This window comes from Nyctibius grandis, chromosome 8 (genome assembly GCF_013368605.1).
Source record: "Nyctibius grandis isolate bNycGra1 chromosome 8, bNycGra1.pri, whole genome shotgun sequence".
In the NCBI taxonomy this organism is placed as follows: domain Eukaryota; kingdom Metazoa; phylum Chordata; class Aves; order Nyctibiiformes; family Nyctibiidae; genus Nyctibius; species Nyctibius grandis.
The window spans coordinates 2,474,830-2,499,850 of record NC_090665.1 but is presented as its reverse complement, the minus strand read 5'-3'; the positions used below and the strand labels follow the sequence as shown (position 1 = coordinate 2,499,850).

The following is a 25,021-nucleotide window of genomic DNA, read 5'->3' as shown; positions in this document are numbered from 1 at the left end:
CATTTTTATATAAATTGTGGTAATAACGACTATGCATGTGAAGCATTTTACTTTCTCAATGCCTGGGCTGTAGGATGTTATTTGCAGTATTTTCCTTACTAGGAAATGTATGATTTTTGCTACTACCTGTAGGAAACATACACGCTGTGCTGGTGTCACGGGGAGGGGGAAGGCAATCTGCGGAGCAGGAGGGTGGGCTTGCACACAGGAAAGTCCATGAATTTACAAATACAAATGTCAGGCCAAGACGGCAGCTAGAGGTGAAGGCGGAGCTCTGGTCTTCAGCAGGAAGCATCAGCTGGGTGGTGGGTCACGGAGGTCTGCAGCCTCGCGGGCGGTGCGTGGGTCTCCCTCCTGCAGCACACCAGGATCCCTCTGGAGCTGGTTTTGGCTCCATATTCCCATCCAACTGGGCTTTTACATCATCCCAAACTGCTAAGGCAGCTGTTCTCCTCCTCTCTGAAATTCAGACGAAAGGTCAGAGCGGCTTCAGCAGGTAGCAGCCCTCTAGTCTTTTGCAGATTATCAGCACGATGCTGCTTGGACATCCATTAAGGAAGTTTTCATAAATAAAAGCAAGGGAGAGTGCTGTTTATTGCTCTCATTTTCTTATTGAAGCAGAGCATTATGCATTTGCAGAGTTAATAGCTTCTGTTCAGGTAGAGAATGAGGTGACCTCAAATGCTAAATCCCATTTTGTTCTGCTTAAATGACCAGCTGCACCCCACTACAGCAGTTTGTACCTGGTGGATGGGAAATTAGATCCATTTAAGTCTGCAATGTGTCAGTAAATTGCAAAAAATAATATATATATATATATATGTGCCTGTCTTGTGAGAAAATAGTTCTAGTTCAGAGCTGTGCAAGACAGACCATTAAGTTAAAAATAAACCTTCAGAACACAGCGCATCTAAACACAACTTGTTTATTGCTGGCTATTTTATTTATACCAGTCATGGGATAGTCAACTCCTGACATGGGAACAGCAAAACCTAGTTTTTAATTCTGGGTTTGGACAGCAAGGCAGCCTGCGGCAGCGATGAGAATTTAGCTTTAAGACCCACAGAACATGGACTTGAACCCTGAAATAGCTGCCCGGGAGCAAAGCTGGGGTCAGGGTGCTGCTGATGCTGGAACACCCCGTTGCTGGCATTTTCATTAAAACTTTAAATTCATTAAATCTTTGATGAAAACATACAAGCAGAGACTTGTAACAGCGCTGCTGGCAATCTGAACTGAGCACCAGGCACGTTCCCTTTTAGTGTGTGTTAGTGGATGTCTAAAAACTTTCTGTTCTAAAATGTGAATGAAATTGTGCATTCTGCTCCAAAGCCCATGCAAGGACTATTGGTAATAGCTGGAGTTTTTATGAATACAGCTTGCACGAGCTGGAAGGGGAAAATGTAGGAAAGGCATGGTCTTGTTTGGGTCTGCTTTGCCCAACCTTTAGATTAGATATCGGGAAGAAATTCTTGACTGTGAGGGTGGTGAGACCCTGGCCCAGGTTGCCCAGAGAAGCTGTGGCTGCCCCCTCCCTGGCAGTGCTCAAGGCCAGGTTGGATGGGGCTGGGAGCAACCTGGTCTGGTGGAAGGTGTCCCTGCCCGTGGCAGGGGGTTGGAGCTGGATGGGCTTTAAGGTCCCTTCCAACCCAAACCAGTCTGTGGTTCCGTGATTCTATGATTCATTCCACTCTGCATCAATTAAATGAGGAAAAAAAAAACTATAGTGTTCACACTTGAAAAACAGCTCATTTTCCCAATATTTTCCTGCCACCTTAGCCAACAAAAACTATGCCCATTGGATAGGGTGGGCAATGACTAATTACATTTTCTGTGTATTTAAAGGTTAAAGTAACTAAAAATGTCAAATCTTTTCCTCTTTTCAATTAAAAAAATAAAAAACCTGACCTCCATTCCTGAGGGATGAGGGGTGAGGGCTCTGGTTTACTCATGCAGTAGTTTCAGTTCATGGAAGGTGCGAGTGGGCTCTGGGGCTAATTTGTACTTTTCTCTTATTGCTTTTCTTGACGGTTGGGACAAGCCAGCTCTGAGACAGAGACCGGGGAACACTCCTCCTGCTTCAGCCCCTCTCTGCCATTATTCATAGGAAAAACATTTTCCTGCTAATCAATTTTTTATATATATATACACACATATATACACCCCCACCATATCTTTGTTTTGCTTCCCATTCCCTTCTGTTTTTCCCAGGTACAACCTGTCTGATCGCCCTGCTGTCAGACAAAGAGCTCACGGTGGCCAACGTCGGCGATTCGCGGGGAGTCCTGTGTGACAAGGACGGGAACGCCATCCCCTTGTCACACGATCACAAGCCCTACCAACTGAAGGAGAGGAAGAGGATTAAAAGAGCTGGTGAGTGGTAACACTTTTCCTAAAATAAGCAGAGCATTAATCTAATTCATCAAAGCTATTTTTTGTTCCCATATAGTGACTGCTAATGAGCACAAGCGTGAATTGTAGCTGGGTCTGAAGCTGAGTGAATTGTAGCAGGAGTATAGGGAAAGAATATAAGAAACAAACCTTTCTGCAATAAATCTTTCTAGCTTTCATCACTTGTTGGTCTACTGACCTCCTGGGCTACAAGTTACATGTGGATCATCAGGTTTAATAGCCAATTCTCTATGAATTTGTCAAAGTCTCTTTTGAGCCCATTTCTGGCTTGGCTCCCACAGCAGCCTGCAGCAGCACATTATTTGATGAAGAAAAAAGTTCCTCTTGTTTGTGTTAAACCTACATCACCTCTCTGCCTCCAAGCCTTCGTCTATAAAGTGGAAATAACAAGTTTTTCCCTGAGTGTAAAACATTTTTAAAGCCTACAGGTTATCAATAACAGCATAAATGCCTGCACGTGCACAGTGGGCACTGTCCTCTCAGTCTGCTTGTACCGCCAAGGAGGTGGAAGAGCAGTGGGGATCCTTCCTGCTGCTGGACAGAGAGCCGAGGTCACGAACATTCCCCAAAGGGGAAGAAAAAGTCTACAGATGCTAAGAAGGAACAGGAAAATCTTGGTCTCACTTTGCTTCAACTCTGTACGTGGGGCTGTATCAATAAAATCCAGAGATTTGCCCGTAAAATTGCTTCCCTCGTAGCCAAATCCAGGGCCTCTGTGCAATTGTTCACTTAGAGGAGGCCTTCACTTAGCAGGAAAAAATAATTTGATTCTTTCATTTGTCTAGAAGTGAGGCTTTATAACACAACAACATGTCAAATGAACCTGAATCTCCTTCTGATCAGGAGCCTGAGCGATGTGTATAGGCTCAGCCTAAGGCAGTGGCCTTGAAACAACCGTGGTCTTGGCTTGTGAAGAAACAGGCAGTTGCAGAACCACAAGGTGACTGTCACTGACAGAAATTTAAGTCATTCACCTTGAACGTAATCCTCTGAGCTCAGCTCTCACTAACATGCAAAATGTTTGTGCGGCTGCCAAAAAGCTTCTATTTCCTTAATGCCTCTTCTTCTGCGGCAGCAGCCAGCGCTGCAGAGGGTTTGCTTGTCCGTGAGCACTGTTCTGTGTTCTGTGTGGAAGGCATTATAAAAGCAAATATTAGAAGTGCCAACAGACACTCCAGCAAACCACAGGAGTTCAACTTGTGCCGTAGGCAGTTCCATGGCACCGAAAAGTCACTTTGTACACATAAACACGACCTGCAAAGACTGGAGTGAGCACACTGCAGCGTGTCAGCAGCACCAGCGATCTCCTCTGCACATCCAGTGGCGGGTGCGAGCTTTGCTGCCCTCTAATTGTGTGTAAAATATCTACTTAAAACTGTCTCTTCTTAACTGCATTTTGCTTCCAACACGTACACGGGATTACACTCGTTACCATAATCCTAATCCCTTACGAACAGACCCTGGGCTGGTGAGTAGGTGCTGTGTAACACTCAAAACCTACAGCAGCAGCCGGACGAGGTTTGTTTGACCGCTCACCCGAAGAGGCGTTGGGGTGGGCTCACCAGGCCGTCCTTTTTATGCCTATGAAGGAAACATCTTCATAGTGGAGACTCCCTAGAAGTATTCATGAAAACACCCAGCTAAAACGTTTTCTTTCTGCTGGTTTTAACACAAATCAAATTCCAAGCTTGAAACTACAATGACTCATTGAATGATATGTAGTTTCACCTGAAAGCAGAAGGAATTTACAGATTAGATCAGCCAAGCAGGAATGGAAACGCTGTCGTAAGATTTAGGTGTCTGGGTGACTGACAAATAACGCGTAGGCTGAAGTGTGGAGCTGAAAACATTCTGATAATTACAAAGAACAAAGAGATTTATAACACCAAAGCAGGCAGCTTGCAGATATAAAAGACAACAGTTCACCTAATTTTGTTATACATTTTAAAGTTCCAAATTATTTGTCCTCATTCATGTTCAGATGACAGGACTGTTGTTATGAAGCAGCACAGAGAGTGGCACGGGGCTGCGTGCACAGCGATTGAAGGTGCCTCAGTTTTCCTCTTTGACCTTGAACACCGTGTAGTTCCCTCCCTGGCACCACCAGGCTGTCAGAGCCAGGTACTGGCTGTGGCAGAGACAGCGAGTTCACTGCAAAACCTATCTCACTATAAGCAACCCCTGAATAAAATATTTTCAACTACAAGTAGCCTTAATCCTGGTAATGGTGACATCAGTCAGATCCCACATCACATTTTTCTGACTTGAAGTAAAATTTTTGTGATCGGTTTGTTCACAACAGGTTTTTGGTCCTTTTTGACACAGCTCATTCATAGAATCACAGAATCACAGAATCACAGACTGGTTTGGGTTGGAAGGGACCTTAAAGCTCATCTAGTCCAACCCCCTGCCATGGGCAGGGACACCTTCCCCCAGACCAGGTTGCTCCCAGCCCCATCCAACCTGGCCTTGAACACTGCCAGGGAGGGGGCAGCCACAGCTTCTCTGGGCAACCTGGGCCAGGGTCTCATCACCCTCACAGCAAAGAATTTCTTCCTAATATCCAATCTAAATCTCCCCTCTTTCAGTTTAAAACCGTTCCCCCTCGCCCTGTCACTACTCACCCTTGTCAAAAGCCCCTCTCCCGCTTTCCTGCAGCCCCTTCAGGCACTGGAAGGTGCTAGAAGGTCTCCCCGGAGCCTCACGGCAGTTTGATAGAAGAGCCTCTACATGTTTTTGCACTTACTTCTTTGCTTTATGCCTTAAAAGTGAGATGTGGGTCCTACTGCAGGGTGTCTTCAGTGGTGTTTCCTTCAAAGAAAACATGAACTACGCAGGAAAAGGAGGGGTTTACTAACACAAGAATATAAAAATTTGCTTTCAGCAGTTTTGTCTCACCGTTGCCAGAAGGCTTTCTGAACAAGAACAGCCGTGCTCAGCAAGTTGTCGGTCTCTCTGGGGGAGTGGAGAGCACGAAGCTGCTTCGTTGGAAAGCAGAGCAATACCCAACTTCTCTGCCTCAGCTGTTTCCACAGCACCAGTGGCCGCAGTCCAGCTCTCCCCTGCAGCGCTCTGAGATTTACCTCAGGCATCTCCTGCTTTTGGAGCTGTGTAACACCTCAGGATACCACAGGGGGAATTTTTGGGTGGGTCTGGCAGGAAGCCAGAGAAATGCTTTTAACTTTCAAAAGAACTGCTTTAAGTGTTGGTGTTTCTCTCCAGGTGGTTTTATCAGCTTTAACGGCTCCTGGCGCGTGCAGGGGATCCTGGCCATGTCCCGCTCCTTAGGAGATTACCCTCTGAAGAACCTGAACGTTGTCATTCCTGACCCCGATATTCTTACCTTTGACCTGGACAAACTGCAGCCCGAGTTCATGATCTTGGCCTCGGATGGTCTGTGGGATGCTTTCAGCAACGAGGAGGCTGTCCGGTTCATCAAGGAACGCTTGGATGAGCCACACTTCGGTGCCAAGAGCATAGTCCTACAGTCCTTCTACAGAGGATGTCCTGATAACATAACGGTGATGGTGGTGAAGTTCAGGAATAGCAGCAAACCAGAAGAACAGTAATTACCAGTGGTTCTCTGCCTCGCTCTGAACTTAAACCAAACTCTTACATTTTAAACATAGTAGGAAGCTCTAGTAAATACCGTTAAGATTCTCCACAAAAGGAACAGATCCCTCTGGGCTGTGTTCTTGGCTTAACAAAAGGAGCAATACAACAAATCCATCCCGAGTGATTATAAGAATTAAGTTTGTTCACATGTACCTGTCTCCTGTGACCTTCCTGCTCCTTAGAAACTAACTGTAATCTTCCACGTCCGAATTTTCTTTACAAACCCTCTGTAGACTTCTCATCTGATTCCTTCCCTCGCATTTCTAATAGTCAGAGGTTCCTTCAGAGGCACAGCAGGGTCAGGGCAGTGCTGTGGATTAATAGCAGGCGATAGGAATGATGCTGCTTTTCACTCGTAGCTGTGACTCTTCAGACCGACGCTCTCATGGTTCTCATCTCTTTTTTAGTCTGCAGTGATAAGGTTGTACAGGAAAAGGTTTGTGATTATTGGCCTGTTATTGATATGAAGGAGGAAGAGGAGCCAACTATTACCCTGCTACCCCAGAACTGGCTCTCTGGCTTTGTTTAACCCCCTCCCCGTAAATAAATCCCCACCAAGCACGTGATTAGGTACAGTTACTGCATTACCTGAAGCCACATTCAGTCTGTGCATTACCCCAAGGACGTTTCTTCTGTGCCATATTGTATTCAAACCAACTAATGTTAAACTCCAGCAAAATACTTCGAGGTCTGACACCTTCTCTACCAAAAAATAGCTCTGTTGTGAGAGAAGAGTGTCTGTCCTTCACCAAGAGTCGCCCTAACGTTAGGTTTTTGGCATGGCCTTTCCATAGGCCTATAAAGAAAGTAATGCAAGATCAAATTAATTTTGTTAGTGACTGGCAAACTAATCAAAACAGGGCACTCCTGAGAGCTACCTAGATGGAAGTCAAGCCTATTAAAGACTTCCTTGTACCACTGCAGGTTAGTTTGTGGTGTTAATCCAGGGGAAGACCACTTAGAACCATTTTTTGGTATGCTGTATAAATGCCAGGCAGTGTCATTGCACTGTAGAGATGAAAGCGTGTGTTAAATCCAGATAACAGTATGTTTAGATCTAACTTTCAGTATTTCATTGTATTTTGGAACGTGTGACTGCTGCAAGTTTAAACAGTGACAGTCTGAGTTTGCTCTCCATCAGGTAACTTAGCTGGCTGCTTCACGAGCGAGAGGCAGCAGCAGCAGAGCGACAGGGCACCGCGTGTTAGAGGAGCAGAGCAGGGCCCTGGAGGTCAGTGTTTTGGACGGCTTCCTTACCCGTGTCGTGTCTGTAACAACCCTTGGGATTCCCTCCCCGCGAAACACGGTCCTGGACGACCCGCTGAAGTCTCTTCAAGGTGAGGGAGGTTGTCAGGATTTGGGCCCTGAGGTGATTCAGGGATGTAACACATTAACTTTGCCTGTTGCTTGGATACAGACACAATGTTACTTCCTTAAAAAGCCACCCGGTCCTCATCACCCACCCACAGCCCTTCCTGGGCCCTGAAACACTGGGATGTGCTGTGGGTGTGGGGAGCGGGGGTGATGCCTCAAGCCAAAAATGAAAGAGCACGAATTCTGCTCTCTGCTCGAGGAGGAATTCCCCTCTTAGTCCTTTCCTTTTTGTTCCTGGGTTACCTCCTCCCCCACAAACTTCCCTCCTTTAGTTTGTTTGGCGATAACCACTGTTAATTGGCTCTGTTGCTGTTACCAGTGCTCCTCAAGTTGTGTACGTATCCCTTAGCAGCCCCTCCTCATCCCTGGGTCAAGCTGGGTTGAGCCCCTTGGCTCTGAGGAACAGACAAGAGACAAGCAGAAGTATGAAAGTGTCCGGCAGCCTCTGCCACCAGCAGGCACCCGGCCTGCCCAGGGCCTGCCCCGGGGGGGGAACGGGTCGGACCTGTTACATCTCTTGAATGTTCAGTGAATTTTAAATGCAACTTTGCAGTTAAATGGAGCAGCTAAGAGGAAATGTCAGTAATCGCAGAGTGCGTGAGTTACTTTGTTTTGAAAAGGTATTTGAGGTCAAGAGCGCTGTGAAATGAAAACCTTGTGTGATATTTGCATGGGGGAGCTCAATCATGTATCCATAATGCTACAGCAGCAGTACTGGCCCCGTGCTCCCGGCAGAGCTCCCGGTGCCTGTAGCGTTTGCCTTTCCTTTCTCCTTCACAGCTGGTGTTTCCGCTGTACGGGCTTTTCTTGTAGGACACTGCCTGGCTGTTTGTCAAAACGGCTGCCCAGGGAAGAGAAAAATTAGCCCCAGCAGCCTGCAAACTGTAAAGCAGAGGGATGCCTGTATAGCAGAGCCATCACTGCTAATCCTTCACAGGCACTGGAGAAGCTGGAGCGATGGTCAGCTCCAAAAAACCCATTCTAGACTAACACCACTGGAGCGAACACCTCACGGCTGCTACTGAGGCTCCTGCAGCTCGAGGTTGGTGAGCACAGCCGAGGGGTGCCCGACCTGCTCCAGAGCACAGCTCGCTTGGGGACGGACAGGACACTGAGGTGGCAGGAATCGTGCGTGTTCACAGCCTCCCGAAGCAGTGGGAGGGAGCGGTGGGAGGGCGGCTCGCTCTGGAAGTCAGCCACGCTCGCAGGATTTAGGGAACACGTAGTGCAGTGCAACACAGACCTGGTTTGCAGGCTTGTCGGGATATTTACACCAGGATTCATTTACTCTGTCACTCCCAGGCCCAGCCCGTCCGTTACCGCATCAGCCCTGCTTCAACCTTCGCGTGTCTGCGGTTGCAATAGTTGTTTTAGCACCTTCAGTTTTTCTCTGCAACACTCCCACCTTTCTAGCAGCAATTTCCTGGCCAAAGACATTCATGCCAACAAACTCTGGTAAGGTTGTTGACTTTTGGTTTTATTACTTTAAAACCCTAGTTACAGCCATGTCAGGTTGAAGGACTAGTGGAGATGAGAGGCTTTGTGCAGTCTTCCACACACACGCGCAGTGCCTGCCTACGCTCCCTGCCACCAGCCTTCTACGAGATCTTTAATCCCGTTCTAAACATCTGTAACTTCCCAGTCACGCTGATTTGTGCCAAATTCTGTCACGATACATCCAGCTGTTGGATGACAAGATTCAGTGATGTACATATTGCTTGTGCAACCTATGTGTTCTAGGGTCAGATCCTCCACTGCCTTAATAACATATCCTACATCTGGAAGGAGCTGCCAGACACCGTAGCCAGAAATGTCCTCGTGGCAGAGGGCGTTACGGCGGCGGAGCGGCAGCAGGTCCAGCACGCCGTGCTCAGCCCTGCTCTCCTGCCTGGGCACCTCTCCAAAGAAAGGGAGATGCACATTGGGTCAAGTGGCTTGTGCACGTCTGAGAGCTCCCTCTTGCCGTACGTGTTCATGGAAGTTTCTTGTTGCTTAAGCCTGAGCAGCTCCACTGGTGGCATCTGTTCATCAAGGAAGAGCATCTCCTGGCAGAAAAGTGATTAAGTTGCTGCCAAAGAGCATCTTTCATGTGGTCCAATATGAAAAAATGTACCTTGTAATTCACCATCTGATCCAGTACTCAGAGAATTTGGGCTCTTCCCAGTGGTGTTACGAGCTAACAGTTTAACTCATGTAGCACATTTTAAAGATACTCCATGTAGTTTATCATTCTGATTACACACTAGTGGGGTTTTAGAAAGGCTGTTCATTCGTGTAACAAAAGAGCTGTAGCCTCCACCGTTCATAGCTCCTGGTACAGTTCTGGGGATCCTGGGCCTCGGTACCAGCCTGGCGAGGCAGGATCAGAGCTCTGGCTGGTGGCTGGCACGGCCGAAGCACGGCACCCACGCCGCAGTCGTTACAGTTCAGAGTTGCTTGCTTAGCCCCTGGGAAAAACGTGTGTGACTTGCAGTCCCCGCTGTCCCTGGGGCAGAAATTCGCTGTGAGGTCAGCGCAGACCCGCTCTCTCAGGCTGTTACAGCTGTGCTGAAGCCGTGCGTGCTGAGCGCGCGCATCCCCGCCACGGCTCAGAGACGCAGAGCTCGGCTGCTAAAAACGTGCGTCAAGGTTTGGCCCACTACAACCCTGCCCTGCATCCCCTGCCCTGCATCCCCTGCCCTGCATCCCCTGCCATCCCCTGCCATCCCCTGTCATCCCCTGCCATCCCCTGCCCCGCATCCCCTGCCCTGCATCCCCTGCCCTGCATCCCCTGCCATCCCCTGCCATCCCCTGTCATCCCCTGCCATCCCCTGCCATCCCCTGCCCCGCATCCCCTGCCCTGCATCCCCTGCCATCCCCTGCCCTGCCATCCCCTGCCAGAATATATGACACCCTTGCTTTAAATAACATTTTGCTAAGGTATCTGACACTTATTTTACACAGAGAAACATCTAGTAAGCGATGATACTAAAGCAAACCACCCTCACCAGCCTTTCATTTCCTAAAGCAGGTTCCCAGGCCTCCATCCCGCAACGTGGCTGGACAAAATTGCAAGATTAAAATTGTAGAATGTTCTGCTGGAGTTTGGCAGCTACAGCCCAGGGCTGCTGCCCCTCAGCGCTGGCAATGTATTTATAAATTATCTTTCTGAACCTGAGGACTCGTATCTAAAAAGATGTATACAATTAGGTTAATATTGAGTTGAAATCACTTTTATTTATACAGCACTGACTGGGTAAGGCTGAGGTAAGCAGCTGGTTTACATATAGTTTTCCCCTCAGGTCATTTAAAGTTGTAGGTACCAGTTGTCTCTAGTTGTATATGATAGTCCAGATGTTCCGTTAGCAAAACGTGTGCAGCCAAAGCAGCTGCAGCCCATCTAAAACCATAAACATCTAAAATCATAAACCATAAACCACCTGGAGAGCGACTCTTGAGTCAAGTTTTGAAATCCACTTTGAGGAGCAGGTCAGTGCCTGTGCCTGGTCTGCTCAGCCTTAAGGAAGAACTCCAAACTAGCCGAGCAATAGGGAAATAAAGCACTTTTTTCTGAATTTAAATGTCCAACCCTGTATTCCTTTGAGCCTGCGGGGACACGTCAGTACTACTAGGGACACGTATGCTCAGAAAGCTACTTCAGCCTGTATTCCACCACGTGAATTAATGAATAACTGGTTATAATGGTTTAGAAATCTAAATGCAGGATGTCAAACGTTGCTCTGCGGGGATTCCCACACTGTACGCAGGGCTGTGAGAGCAACAGAGAGCAAACGGTACTTCATCCATGCTTGCTTTAATCTGAGGAGTAACAAGAGTGAAAAACATGATTCATTTGGAGAAAGGTCTTTGGAGCAAACTCCATTCTGCCCTGAACCTCTCCCTGCTCTGCGGGGCATCGTTCCTTACGCATACCCTGGGTAATGTAAGCAGTGGTTGGCAATGCTGGATTCACAAACGAAGGCAATGTTTATAAAGTTCAAACCCACCTACCTTTAACATGACAAACACCCCGTAACTGTTAACTACACAGTAACAGGAGCAGGGGCTGGAAAAACAACTTTTAAACCGTTACTGTGTGAGTATTACTCTGAGGAGCTGTAAAAGCCCTTCTGCCCAGCGCACTGGAAATGCTCTCTGAGAAACGACCCCGACAGACTCGTTATGCAAATGAACCGCACGGTCAGATCTCCGCAAGGGCAGGGCAGAGCTTTGTGAGCAAAAACCCTACACATGTAACAAAACCACAACGTTTAAGCAGTCTGTCTCAGTTAAGGACAGCTCCCATCAGCACAACACGGCCGCGTGTTACCGTAGATAAGAGCCTCTTCGGGCTTGTTTGTCACATTTTTTCACCCTGAGCCAAAGTGTTTTTAAGATTTTATCTTCACTGCAAGCTCAAGGGAGCTTGTACTCCCTGTACTCCCCGGTGGAGGACCACCGCAGCAAAGCATTACTGAGAGGAGCGGCCAGGATGTGGGGCTGAGCCCCCTCCCAGCAGGGATGGACGTGACACCTCCACGCCATCGTCTCTCAAACCATGAAAACAACTAATTCGGATTAATGTGGCCTGGAAAATCCACGTGGTGGGCAGCCACGGTCAGAAGGCGAGAGGTAAACAGAGCTCAAAGGTACAAACCAAGAGAGGTCACTTGGGGTGAACAATTTCAGGTTTCTTCTACAGTTCTGGGTTTCTTTAAAACGTGGACTCAACTACAGATGAAAAAACTCCACCATCTGCTTCACTTCCTTTTCTCTTTCCTTCCTACATGGAGTACTTGCATTTGGATGTGAGCTGAACTTAACGGAGGCTGCAGCAGCTTTCCATCTCCTTCCCTGACGCCTCTATCTCAGGCAAGCTGTGCAGTACATAAGAAATGACCGGAATGGTCCACACCACTCCGACAAAAATGGAAATGAATAAAAATCTGAAAACCAGGGAGCAAAGCTCTGCCTCCCAAACCCCTTCAACACACCCAGCGTAACCGTATCAGGAGTTCAGTGTCACGCTGTTTGGGTAACCTGCAATCAGTTTCTAGTTTACATTTGAAAGAAATATGATAAAATTACAGTATTTATTGTGCACCCAGGCATTCGTGGGTTACCTCCACTGAAATGCTTTAGTAGTAACTAGAAAACATAAGACAAAAGTTAGGAAAATATTCCAGACCGTCTCTGTCCTCTTGATACTGACCTGATCATAGAGAATAACACCCCTTAATTTGCACACAGACTATTTCATGGTTTATTTTGAATGTGTTTGTTCTAGAATGCACAGAAAACATTGAAGTATTTTGACTTTTTAACTCCTCTGAAATAACATACAGCTTTCTCCGCTGGGACCCCCCTTGCCAGCCCCCCAGCAGCAGCTGCCAAACCTCTTTGACCAGTGGATTATTATCAGGCTTTTCAAGCCAGAAAGCCCCACACTTTCCATATCAAAACCACAAGTGCTTGGAATTCTGATTTAATACACCCTCTGAACCACCTGCAGGCAAAAGAAGGATCTTACTTAGGATTTGGGAAAATCTTAGGCTTTGTTTTTAGGACAATATTGTAGGCAGATGCAATAAAATTCGGGCCCACCACTGACTTTCACGCTGACATTAGTTCACAGCCTTAAGCTTCTTTTACCTCTTGCATGGCTGCTCGCGCTAGAAACTTCCCTGATATTTGCTTTAAGCAGAAACATTCGCTTAGTTATGAGGTTTTATGGTCTTTTAAGCAATAATAAGGTCAGACTCAAACACAAAGCAGACTGGAAAATTAGTTTTGTTAAAAAAAAACAGAGCAGGAAGATTTTACAACTTAAGTTTCTTGCAGAATCGATGTCACTTCAGATAACAATTTCACTGTGTGTAAACCTACATCTGTGAAAGCAAAAGCCTTGTAACCTACGAGCAGTGTTCTCACTCTGGGGCACAAATCTAAAAATACTTTGCTTGGTGACGGGTTGTTCTTGCAGTCCTGCCCAGCCATGCTCTCTGCTCCTGTTCCTCCCTCTCCAGAGGAGCACTGGCTGCTTTGGCTGGCCAGTGCCCGAAGAGTGCAGTGTCTTTCACAATTATTTTTTTGAAAAAGCAATACAAACCGTGCTGTAGTATCAGTGTTCTTGTGGCAAATAATTTATTTCTAAACATTTAACGTAACAGGCTTATAAAAAAATGGAGGAGGGTTTTTTTTAAGATCTATAAACAATCAAAGAACAAGTTAAAACATTTCTCACCGAGCTCTCAGGATCTGACCACACTACTACAACAATCAAGCAACAGACCCTAAACCCACAGGAACAGCTGTAGTTGTAGCTGCGTTTCCAGAAATCCAGGAGCGTTCTTCCCTCCATTATGCAATACTGGATCTTTAGCTATTCAGTTTAACAAAAAATAATCTATTTTTGAAAAACTTTGACCTTCTTAACATCCATTCTTAGAACACTGACATCTGAAATACCTGTCTAGAGAGTGTTCTCCCCAAGACTTCATTTTTATATCTAAAAAAGTAACAGGTTCCTTAATTCCATCAACCAACCACGTGCAGTTGTTGAAAAGACCACAAAATTCAATACCGACCATAATCACATAACAAAAAACCTGGTGAAACCTCAGAGTTGGTACTAGAGGTTTCTGCACCTCTCCTATTTGTCTCTAAGAGACTATCTGAAAGAGCCAAATGTAAATACATGGTAACGCCGTAGCTGTAGTACAAACAAGGTGGCAGTGCTCTGTCACTCTAGATGTACAGGGTGTATCTATAGTGTCTTCACTGTGCAGTGGATGTGTCGAGAATAATTACGTTATTGCAACTGCAAACTCTGTATTGTTGTCTATGAAAAGTGTAAACTACTGAAAACTTGGCCTTGCTGATATGAATAAAGCGATTAAATACCCGTCTTTACAGATACAGAGTAGCTTGTCTTCTTTAATACATACCAATCTTAGAATTTCTTTTTTTCATTTTAAAATTAGAAGACAGAAAACTATTATTTCAGAAACAGATATAGTCACAATATAAATGCACCTGGTTTAACCTTCCCTGCGTGTTCCAGAACTCTCGGGGTGCAACAGTACACACACGTATGCGTGTACACACGTGGGGTTTGATTATCCTGGAGTCTTAGAGATGTCTAGTAACTAAACTGCACACAAACCCTACTGCATCCAGCCCTCGAGTCTGTGAGCGTTATCAACAACACCACAGCAATTCTCTTTCATGTGTATATAGATACACCTCGATATAGAATCACAGGATCAGTTTGGTTGGAAAAGACCTTTAAGATGATCAACTCCAACCGTTAACCAAACACTGCCAAGGCCACCACTAACCCATGTCCCTCAGCACCACATCTACACGGCTTTTAAATCCCTCCAGGGATGGGGACTGCACCACTGCCCTGGGCAGCCTGTGCCAGTGCTTGACAACCCTTTCGGTGGAGAAATTCTATACACACACAAAGTGCATCACATTTTCAGAACTTCCCATCAGCTTCAGCGGACCCCACAAGATCCACAGGCTCGTAACACTCTCAGAATGATTACGGAGGTGATATGTCGAAATAAGAAGGTGTAACACTCTCAGCAGGATTATGGAGGTGAGACATTGAAGGAAGGAGGTTGTTGGGCAGAGGACAAATGCTTGAGGGTGGCAAAGGATGATGCAGTTGCAAAAATAAAAGGAATCCAGGCAGGGACTGGGGAAGCACCTTCAGAGCTAGTTCCTTGGCATAAACACTGTTCCTCAGTGACATTTCATACATTCCAGAAGATTCAGACAGAAGCCCTGTGGTTACAGCAGACCCCGGGGAGCAGTGTCAGAGGAAGACAGGACAGCGTATTCCAAAGTATCCTGCATGTGTGGGACACACACGTGGCAAAGCGCGTTGTGAACACCCAGTATTTTTACTTAAGAATATTTGAACGTCCCAGAGAAATGCTGCCCTTGCAGTTCCACCCTGGCAGCACCACCCTCCTTCAGGCGAAGCCATCTCTACAGCTCTCTCTCTGGTTTGCGTTGCCTTGGCCTTCAAACATTTTTACACCAAATACCTTGAAGTTTCTATGTTAATACTGGCAAGTAACTGAAGTGTTTGATGACAAATCCTGCCAAAACCTGATTATCTCACTTGACGTCATGCCATGTACTGCAATCAAATGTCTGTACTTACAAATATCAAAATTAATTTTATGAAGAAAGAATTGTTGTTTATCTTCCGGAATACTGATGTTCACTTTAAGGATATTTAAGCAAATCCCAACATAAACATCCTCAAATTTAATAGGTTTGATATGGCTCATCAGCTCGTAAATCCTCAGAGCCAGTTTTCCATCCAGGATATAACCCATCCCGCTGCAATACGGAGGATACACCTTGAAGGGATACTCGTCGTAGGAGATGTAGATTTTTTTGTAAAAGCCTCTGTGGGCAAAGTTATCGATAAGAGGGTAACCAGTGAAAACATTTTCTGAGGAATTGAGCTTCAGAAGCAATTTTACCAAGTTGGCGGTGTTGATGAAGACATCGGCGTCAGTCTTCATGAGGAATCTGGTGTTCGAGCAGAACTCCGTGACCCACCTGAACGCCATGATCGTTTTCAAGGTGAGGTTGTCATAAGTGTCCATAAAATCCTGGCGAATTATGTCCCCATAGAGGATGCTTTCATCTTCTACCGACAGTGCTGCAGCGTTGTCTCCTCCTTGAGTGTCCTGACCTAGTAAGAACAGGGTTATAATTCGATGTCCCCACCAGAAGTTGTGAGAGCCCCACGTTATCCTGATGGCCTGCCTTGACCTCACGTCCTTAGGACTCGAAGACACCAAGATGACCAGAAATGGATTGATGTCTTCGCATTTGAAGCGCTCCCGCAGTGTGAAGAGGTAGCGTTGCTTGTAAATCGGTTCATATTCATAGAAATACATCAGGTTTATATGCTCCAGCACAGTGTTGGAAGAAAAAGTTATGTACCACATTGTTATGACAGAAAATACAAGGAGAAACAAAAAAACCCATTTTAATGGTCTCATATACATGACACGAACTGGAACTGGGCAATAACTACTTTGCAGAAGTGCATCAGTGACCTTCAAAATCTGTACCACAAGTTCTGGAGCATGTTTCTTGCTGAAAGAGAAATGAAAAAGCAGCGTTCAGAATGCTGTTATTCAAATATTATCTTTTTATTATCTTTTTCTTATCTTGTCTAAAGCATAGACAAGATATAATGAAGACAAATGCAAGACTCGATTGTCCAGGTGTTGTTCACCGCGGCCCAGCATCCCGTCCACCATGAATCAATGCTGTGTCCCAGAAACACGCACGAGCAGAACACCGAGCTGCTCCTGAGCGTGGCATGGATTGAAACCTCACAGCTTTCACCTTGGGAATTTCCCATACACCAACCTGATCGCTGCAAAAGATCACCCGTCAAGCACTGTGGTCCCAGGGATCTCGGCACAACGCCTTCGACTCGCATCTTGAGGAAGGAATACTGTGCACAAAACCCAATGGCTACAAAGCGCTCAGCAAACTGATGTTCAGAGGCTTCACAAACTTGTAATTTATTTCAGAGAAAGGAAGTCCTGCTGGTTTTTATCAGCTGAAGCAAATCAGCCAAGCAAGCAGGTAAAAAGAGAAGTACAGGCAAATACTTCATCCCTCATTTAAGGGTTGAGCAGCTTCTAGTTCTGAACTGACTGTGTAGGTGATAAGGGGAGAAGAAGCAAATCAACTTCCTTCCTTGCTGCAGACACGCAAACCCAAACCCATCCCAACAGCAGGTACCTACAAACCCCCGTGGATCCATGCCCAGGACACCACTACAGTGTCAGGACTAGATATTCAAGTCAATACATCTTTCCAAAGCTAAATTTAAAAACAGAACCTCAGTCCTGTACCCCCTGTTTAGCAGTGCTTGCCTTTACTACGTGTCTTTACAACTACCTACGCTGTGAAGATCTATTATGTATCTTTAAACCAAAATATTTCCTGTGGGAGTTCCAAACGATTTCTAACGTTTGCAGTAATAACATTTACCCCACACTGTAGAGTCTCCACAAAGACGCAGTAAAGACGATGGCAGGCTCAATTTCACAGTGCAATTAACTACTATTTAACTTCTCTTCAAGAAGATCACTGTGGGGCTTCTAAAGGTTTGATATGAAAAAAAAATATAACCCAAACCCACCCCACACCTGCCTTGTATGATGTGAATTTAAATTAACGATCCTGTAAAGGAGCTCATTTCACCAACGACGCACAGCGCGTTACTTAACATGTGTTAAAGCAATTTTAGACAAATAGCTATTTAAAAAGAAGAATTATGTATTTGATTTTATATAAATAACATTTCTCAGGGTCTGGTGATCAATTTAAAGTCAAAGCATATCAAAGTTTGATCAGTTTGATCAGTTCTTGACTACCTAACGGAAAAAAAAATCTGATAATAAGGATTTTGGTTCTTTATGGACAGAAAAGCCCGATTCTGTGACATTTTGGACCTGAGACAGCTATTTCTGCAGCGCTGAGAATTCAAAACACAGGCAGTCCTCCTCCAACCTCCTCAAACGCAGAACTCCGACTTCAAACACACCCAGAGAAGAATAAAAGGGCAAATCAAAGGGGAAACCCGAACCGCAGCCCTGACAGGAAAATCCCCTTCTCTCCCTATTTCAATGCTTAAATGAAACAATGAGGCTGCAGAAGGGAGGGCTGGAAGTTGAGCGGGCGCTTTTGCCTTCCAGCTGCACCAGGACAGGTTCTCCAGCGCTTCCAGGCTCTGTCTGCCGGCAGCTCTGGCCTTCCAGGTGTAGGGCGGTAGCACGGGACACGCAGCCGGAGCAATACCGGGTCAAAACTGCTCCTCTCAGGGAAATATTTCCATTTGCTTCCGAGCTCACAGCTTGCCGGCACCACACGGTAAGAGTTTGAGATTATGCTGACAGATAAAACTGATCAATTTTAAAAGAAATGTAGGAAAACAGGAGCTGAGCGTGCTCTGGAGTAACTTTAGATACATTTCTCACACTGCTAAAGCTCGGTAATTATTGAGGGCAGACATTCTTGATGGGAAAAAGGTGGCAAATTCTCATATTCATTAAAGTCTAATAATTACAATAACCAATGGACAGTCCAAGTTAAAGACTAAAAAAAAATATTTATAATGTTACATGTTCAGAAAAATAATATTTTTTTTTTTAAAGCTACCAGCAGAAATAATTTGGACATATATTATTGTTCTTGTCTTCATTTTCTTCATGTGGCTTACTACCAATAAAAACAGGAGGAATTTTTTGCCAGATCCTGGGCTATGATGATCTAATATAACAATACTTTAAATATTATTTTAAATAACCTTTAACAACGACTTGCTCTCACTTCAAACAGCCCAAGCAACCTTAATTCTCCGCTCTAGGCAACTTTTCACAACCGGGAGGTTAATTAAGACGTAGCAGCCCTAGGGGCAGACCGCATTGAGAGGGAATCTACTGCCCCCTCCTGAAGCCATACACAAATTTAAAGCCATTTTAACTGTTTTCTATTAAAAAGGGGGAAATACGCTGAGGGCAGCGGTTTGTATTCACACACGAGGCGTTCCCCCGCACGCAGCTCCCAGAGCTCGCTCCTTCCCCCAGCACTCCCGGGCGGCCGCCCCCCTTCCCCGCTGCCCCCCTTCCCCGGGCGGCTGCCCCCCCCCTTCCCCGCTGCCTCCGCCTCACCACAGCCCGGGGGGCCCGCAGCGGCCGCCGCCCCGCCGGCACGGCGTTAAATGGCGGCGGCGGCGGCGCCCCGTAGCCCGCCCGCCCCCTCAGGCCGCGCCCCGCTGCGGGGAGCCGCGCTGTCCCCCCGCCCGCCGTTACCGGTACCGTTACCTTTACCGTCGCCGTTACCGTGCCGCCCGGTGCCGCCTCCCTCCCTCCCGGCAGGCGGGGCCGGGGCCGGGGCAGGGCGTCCCGCCTCCCGCCCGTCTCCTCAGAGCCGCGGGCCTGGCTCGGGCAGGCGGGCCGGGCCCCGCGGGTGGCCGCGGCGGGCCCCGGGAAACGCCCGCCCCCTCCTCCGCCTCCTGGCCGGGGCCGCGGCGGGGCCTGCGGGGGCCTGGAGCGCCGGGAGGGCGCAGCTGACGGCGGTGCCGGGCTCTGGGCCCTCCCCGGACTCCTCGGAGCTGGCGCGGGGCCGGGCCCGGCCGCCCTCCCGGGGCTCCAGCCGCTGCCGGGTGTGAGGATGGAGTCGGTGCGTTCCAGGGCAGGGCAGGGCAGGCTGCGTGCTCAGACCGAGCCGGCCCTCGGGCTGCAGCTCCTAGAACCGGCCCCGGCGAGGATTCCCCCCGCGCCTCCCTCAGTTACCGCACGGATTACACCTTGTAACGCTACAAAGGCAGGCAGCCGCGGTGGGATATCCTGCTGGGACAGTTTGGGAACCCGCGTAGTTTACATAAACCTGCATAGTTTACGGAAGGTTTATTGTGCAGAGTTTGAGTTCAGAGTAATTGACGGTGAATCAGCTGTCCCGGTTTTGGTTTGTTACTCTGGGTTTTTAAACTGAAACCCTACCCGAGCAGGATGGCCTCAGCCCGGCAGAGCAAATACACCTGTGGACAACGAAAGGAGGATTTCTCACCCTTGCAAACGCTCGCCTCGGTGCAAATGTAGACTCCAACCTGCGAGCAGAAGGCTGCATCGCGCTGTACCATATTTCAAGGCAATGGCGTGCGATTTTGCAGGGAATTATGATTCATTTGGCTGTGTTCCCGGTGTGTTTTGCATAGTTTCCTGTCTCCCCATCCTTCAATTCATTCATATACGTTATTTATAAAGAAATGCAAACGCTTTCATCCCTGGTTTAATACATCATGACCTGCTCCTGAAAGAAAACCTACACATAATCTATACGTGTTATTAACTATGAAAAATGTACAACAGTGAGTATGTCACTGTCATCTGTTGTTGCCCCCAATTAGTGCTGGTATAACCCTTTTAGCTTCAAGAGAAACCAGATTAGAACTTGTCTGTCAGGACTGAGGTTTATTTTACACAACGTGTGTAATATCTGAGCAACCAATGTCGTAATTACCCAAATGATTACCCTGTCAGTCAGCAGCTCGTGCGGCCAGAGGACCTTTACGTCTCTTTTGCTGAGCACGTACTTTGTGAAGCAAAGAGAAATGGTAATAACTAATACTAGTGCCTCTGGGCACAAGGGCAAATCAGTATTGCAATACTCAGTAGGCGTTGGACCAGCCCAACGTAGGTCTAACTGTCAAAAAAAAGGGAGACTCAGTATGAATTCAATAATATTAGACTAAATTGTCTATCTTCTCTTTTTTTATTCTACTATTTAGAATGCTGGCCAAAAAAAAATGATCCCTTGATTGAGACTCAGTTACTTCCCCCTCTTCTTGTTCCTTTCCTGAAGGAAAGCATCATAGATCAGTGGGCAACAACAAAATGCAGCAGAGTGAAGCTAATTTCAGGGAGCTGAATCTCAGGAATGACCAGATCATAAGATCTACATTTAGGCTCCACCATGCAGAGTGCAGTTAAACTTGTTCATACAAACAGTTTACAACTCCAACAGCATAGTCAAAGCAGCCAACTCCATGCATGAGTGGGCAGGAGGAGTAACTGATGGGGTCCGAGGCAGCCCGTCGGAGCAGAGCACGTTTTGGAGTTCTCTCAGGGTTTGATTGCGTCCGTATGCCCATGTAGGATCACATTAGAAACCTCTTGAGAGTAACTTGCTGGGAGATGAGACGCACCGGTAAATCAGGTACCTTGTCATTTTGTGGACTGATAAGTATGGACAAACCTCAAGATCTCCCCTCCTCGCTGGCTGTGTTTATATCCCGTTGCTTTTCCCAGACGGACGCGGATGCAGTAATAAAGGGATTTATCTCTGGGCACACACAGACAGGGCAGACAGCTAGCGGCTCCCTGGGGTATAACCAGGCTGCTGCTGGGTTGGCACACGCAATTTTACAATGTAAAGAGTTCTTAAATGGCCATGTAAGTGTGGTTTGCTGTTCAAACATGTTCAGAGCGTGTAACCTTTGTGCTGGTGACCAATTGGTACGTTACTCACAGTTGTTCCACCCACAGGCTTGGCACTGAACATTACACCTCCATAAATACTCTTTGCCTATTATTGAGTTGATAAAAGGCAGCATGTATTTGTACAGAGCTTTTACTTACTTTTCATAGCGCAAAGCTGCTTCTTCCCCTTCCTCCTCCCAACTCTTTGTGCTTCATCTCACGGAGGAAGACAGACTCTTACTGGCAAAAAGGGGCTTCACGGAATTCCAGCTTTAAAGGCTTACTGGAGACCACCACAGCACAAATGGGCCTCCAGAACACCAAACACTCCAAAGCCAAGCCAGCTAATATCCTGATGTTGGGACTCGACTCTGCGGGAAAATCTACGCTGCTGTACAAGTTCAAGTATAACGAAGTGTTTCTAACGATGCCAACAATTGGCTTTAATGTCGATATGATTGAAACCGGGAAAGATTTTACCCTGACGTTTTGGGATGTTGGAGGACAACAGAAAATGAGACAGGTTTGGTGCCACTTCCTGGAAAACGCAGGTGGGCTGCTTTATGTCGTGGACAGCTCTGATAAGCGACGTCTGGAAGAATCAAAGAAAGAATTTGAACTCGTTTTAAAGAATGAATTTATAAAAAGGGTACCAGTCATCGTGCTGGCGAACAAGCAGGATTTGCCTGGAGCTTTGAACGCTGAGGAAATAACCAGGAGATTCAACGTGATGAAGTACTGCAGCGACAGAAATTGGTACGTACAACCCTGCTGTGCTATCACGGGAGAAGGTCTGTCAGAAGCTCTGGAAATACTAACCACGTTTGCAAAACACTACAGCAGATCAAAGGAGACTTCGACAATCTTTAAGGAAATTGAAACACAATAAGTGTTTCCATCGTCAAATTCTGGTGAACTTTAAGCAATATATTTTGTTGGACAGACTAAATCTGAAAATACTGGATTCTGGAGAACTCTGATATGTAAATATTTATAAAGAACTTTGACAATATTAAATTATACTGTTATACCTGCGGTATACCTGAGATACTGCTCAGCAGTGTTTTATTAGTGATCATATAGTCGGGGTTATTCAGCTCAGACACGTGGCTGTTCAAGGATGAAAAAAGTAGAGCTGAGCTGCTGAATTTTAGCAAGTGGAAACCAAATAGGTGAGTAGTGCTTAAAATGCTTAAATCAAGTTGTTTTGTCAAGATGTACAATAGCCAAGGTGTTTGTTCAGCAAGAAAAGCAGGAGATAAAATGTTGTTTTGTAATAACTGCTCCATGGATGTACTTCTCGTGTAGAAATATAGTTGTTTTAGAGCTTAAACTCTTAGTTACGTACAAGAGAACCCATGAACCTGAAATACCTCTTGGATATTATTGCATTCTAGAACCGATTACTCCAAACGGATTTTAACAAACGGGATCTGCTCCTCATCAAGCCACGGACAAAACTGAGACCCGGTGCTGTTTGTAAGGTGTAGGTCTGATGTCCCGTTCTTCCAGATTTCCACAGATGGATTTCTTTGCTTCTGCGTGGTTTGGATTGCTGGCCTTAGCCAAGAGCAGAGCGGTGGAAGCCAGTATGGGATCAGTCCAGCGAAGCGCTGATCCCCCTTGGTTTTGGGGTGGGAGATAAAGGGGGGAGGAATGGGGGGATTGGCTCCTTGGTCATTTTTTTATAGATCTTGATGGATCCTGTCGAGCCTGTACTGAAGCCACCGGAGATTTTGTTACTGATAAATTTAGGTTTGATTCAATTTGACATAAGTGGCACAAAATTGCTAATCCTATTACTACAGTTTGTAGAAAAAAAAATTCCAAATTAAATTTCTGTTCAGATTTCCTCACTCATGAAGGAGTGAGTTAGTATCCTGAAGGCCATTAAAGCAATGAAGGACTGATAGCTAGAAGACTAAGTGAACTGAATCAACCATGAAAACAGTTTAAACACTAAGGCTGAAAAGTTAATAGGGCCTGCACTTTTAAAAGCAAGAGAAAAGAGACCATCTCATTATTGGCTGTACAGTTCCAGAAAATCCAGCCCAGTTATTTCTGCCTTCCTGAGCAATGTCTGCAGAGGTAGGATGCTCCAGTGGTTAGGATGCTTGCTTAGATAGCTGCAGGTTTTTTCCCTACATCTAGCAGAACCTTTGACCACAGGCAAGTCATTTAATCACTCTGGACTTCAACAGTCCCTTGGCAAAATGAACTTCCCAGCGAGGTGCTCTGAAAAAGTTGTGGCAAGGGGCAGCTTGTGAGCCCTTCTGCTGCGACAACGTGATTATGCCAAGTAAATCACGTAAGAAATTTACATTTCGTTCTTACTAATAAACAGGCAGGAATTTCGAGTTATAGGAGGGTGAAGCAGCAAGAAAAGCACCCAGACGTACCCTGTTGTCTCATGCATGTATTATTCAAAGACAAAAAATCATCAGGTGAATTTGCTGAAATTCAAAGGAAGGTTTCTCAACAGAAGCTGTTATTAATACTGACAGTAATTACCGTGGGCTAAACCCTGAGTCATGTTGAGACTACGTTTCTAGAAGGAGAGCGAGTATGTAGACTTGTCATTGCCTGGTCTGAAGATTTAGGCTCAATATAAAATATCATCTTCTGTCCCAAAAAAGATCTTTTGCGACAATGGGAACATTAGTTTTCTAAATCCAACAATTCAATGTTAAAAAATGTAATATTTCAGATCAAGACATTTATAAACACTTGCATGCATACGTTACATATTGAATTCTCCCACTAGTTTAATCTAATAATGTGCCTATTATGAATCTGAATCTAGTTCAGTGGCCTCGGGACTTCCTCAGGGAATCATACTCCTTGAGAGACTTAATGAGAGTGCACCAGGGTCTCTAATTAGACAAGAAGTTCTGAAGGGAGAAATAAAGTAGTATAATAGAGCAGCTCTTATAGCTAAAAAAGAGAAGCAGCTTTCAGGCACACGGTCCCTTCTCCAGGTTACCAAATTAGGTTAAGTGATACTCACATCGACTTGAAGAAAATCTTTTACATTATGCTTCAAAGGAAATACACAAACTCTATTCCATTCACTTTACAGAATATCAAGTATTTAAAAATTGATTTTCTAAGAGCTTAGTTTCCTGAAGAAGTGAAGCCGTGCCCATTTTATCTGCCCATGGAGACCCCGACCTTTTTGAATAATTTTTAAGCTTTAAAACAAATATCAGTCAGGTTGGATAGAGGCACAAGTTCTCAAAGGAATTATGTGCCTGAAAGTTTAATTAAAAAAATCAGTGAGGTAGAGAGAAGTGACCACACTGGTGCCCCCAGTGAAGGCAAGGCTGATAAGGTACGAAAGACTAATCCCTGAGGAGATAAGAACCTACAAGAGGACATAAATCCACAGAGCCCAGACTTAATGAGTTGCTCTGCTCCTGGAGCTAGTTGGTCCTTTCCCATACTGCATGAGTTAATAGTGTACTTTGGGATGAGGAGAGAGAGGATATAGCATCCACTGCTTAAAATTTCCTTTCTACACCTGCAGTAAAGAATCTCCCTGACTGCTCAGCATGTTTTGGGAAGGATGCCTGAAAAAGGTGGGCAGGAAGGTGCAGAGGAAGCAG

The 25,021-nt window shown here is 46.0% G+C and overlaps 3 protein-coding genes across 9 annotated transcripts in view; 2 read left to right on the top strand and 1 right to left on the bottom strand.

Moving 5' to 3' along the window:
- Window positions 1-14,294, top strand: part of PPM1L (protein phosphatase, Mg2+/Mn2+ dependent 1L) — an 84,846-nt gene extending 70,552 nt beyond the window's left edge. For all 5 annotated transcript variants that reach the window (XM_068406451.1, XM_068406455.1, XM_068406452.1 and 2 more), the window contains 2 exons: window positions 2,212-2,373; window positions 5,635-14,294. In XM_068406451.1, coding sequence (XP_068262552.1) covers window positions 2,212-2,373; window positions 5,635-5,981 — 509 coding nt within the window. In that variant the 3' untranslated portion in view covers window positions 5,982-14,294. The remainder of the gene's footprint in view (window positions 1-2,211; window positions 2,374-5,634) is intronic.
- On the bottom strand, window positions 10,592-19,409 carry B3GALNT1 (beta-1,3-N-acetylgalactosaminyltransferase 1 (Globoside blood group)). 3 transcript variants are annotated; one of them, XM_068406457.1, is made up of 2 exons: window positions 19,260-19,409; window positions 10,592-16,512 (listed from the first exon to the last, which is right to left on the bottom strand). In XM_068406457.1, exon 2 carries the CDS (start codon window positions 16,419-16,421, stop codon window positions 15,456-15,458), a length of 966 nt encoding a protein of 321 aa, XP_068262558.1. In that variant the 5' UTR covers window positions 16,422-16,512; window positions 19,260-19,409; the 3' UTR covers window positions 10,592-15,455. The 3 variants fall into 3 exon arrangements, with proteins under 3 accessions (XP_068262558.1, XP_068262560.1, XP_068262559.1); XM_068406459.1 differs by lacking the exon at window positions 19,260-19,409 and adding an exon at window positions 19,107-19,175; XM_068406458.1 differs by lacking the exon at window positions 19,260-19,409 and adding an exon at window positions 16,792-17,799.
- Window positions 19,410-21,638: 2,229 nt separating this feature from the next.
- Window positions 21,639-22,305, top strand: ARL14 (ADP ribosylation factor like GTPase 14). Its single transcript, XM_068406920.1, has one exon. The coding sequence runs from the start codon at window positions 21,721-21,723 to the stop codon at window positions 22,303-22,305; it is 585 nt and encodes a 194-aa protein (XP_068263021.1). The 5' UTR covers window positions 21,639-21,720.
- Window positions 22,306-25,021: the final 2,716 nt, after the last annotated feature.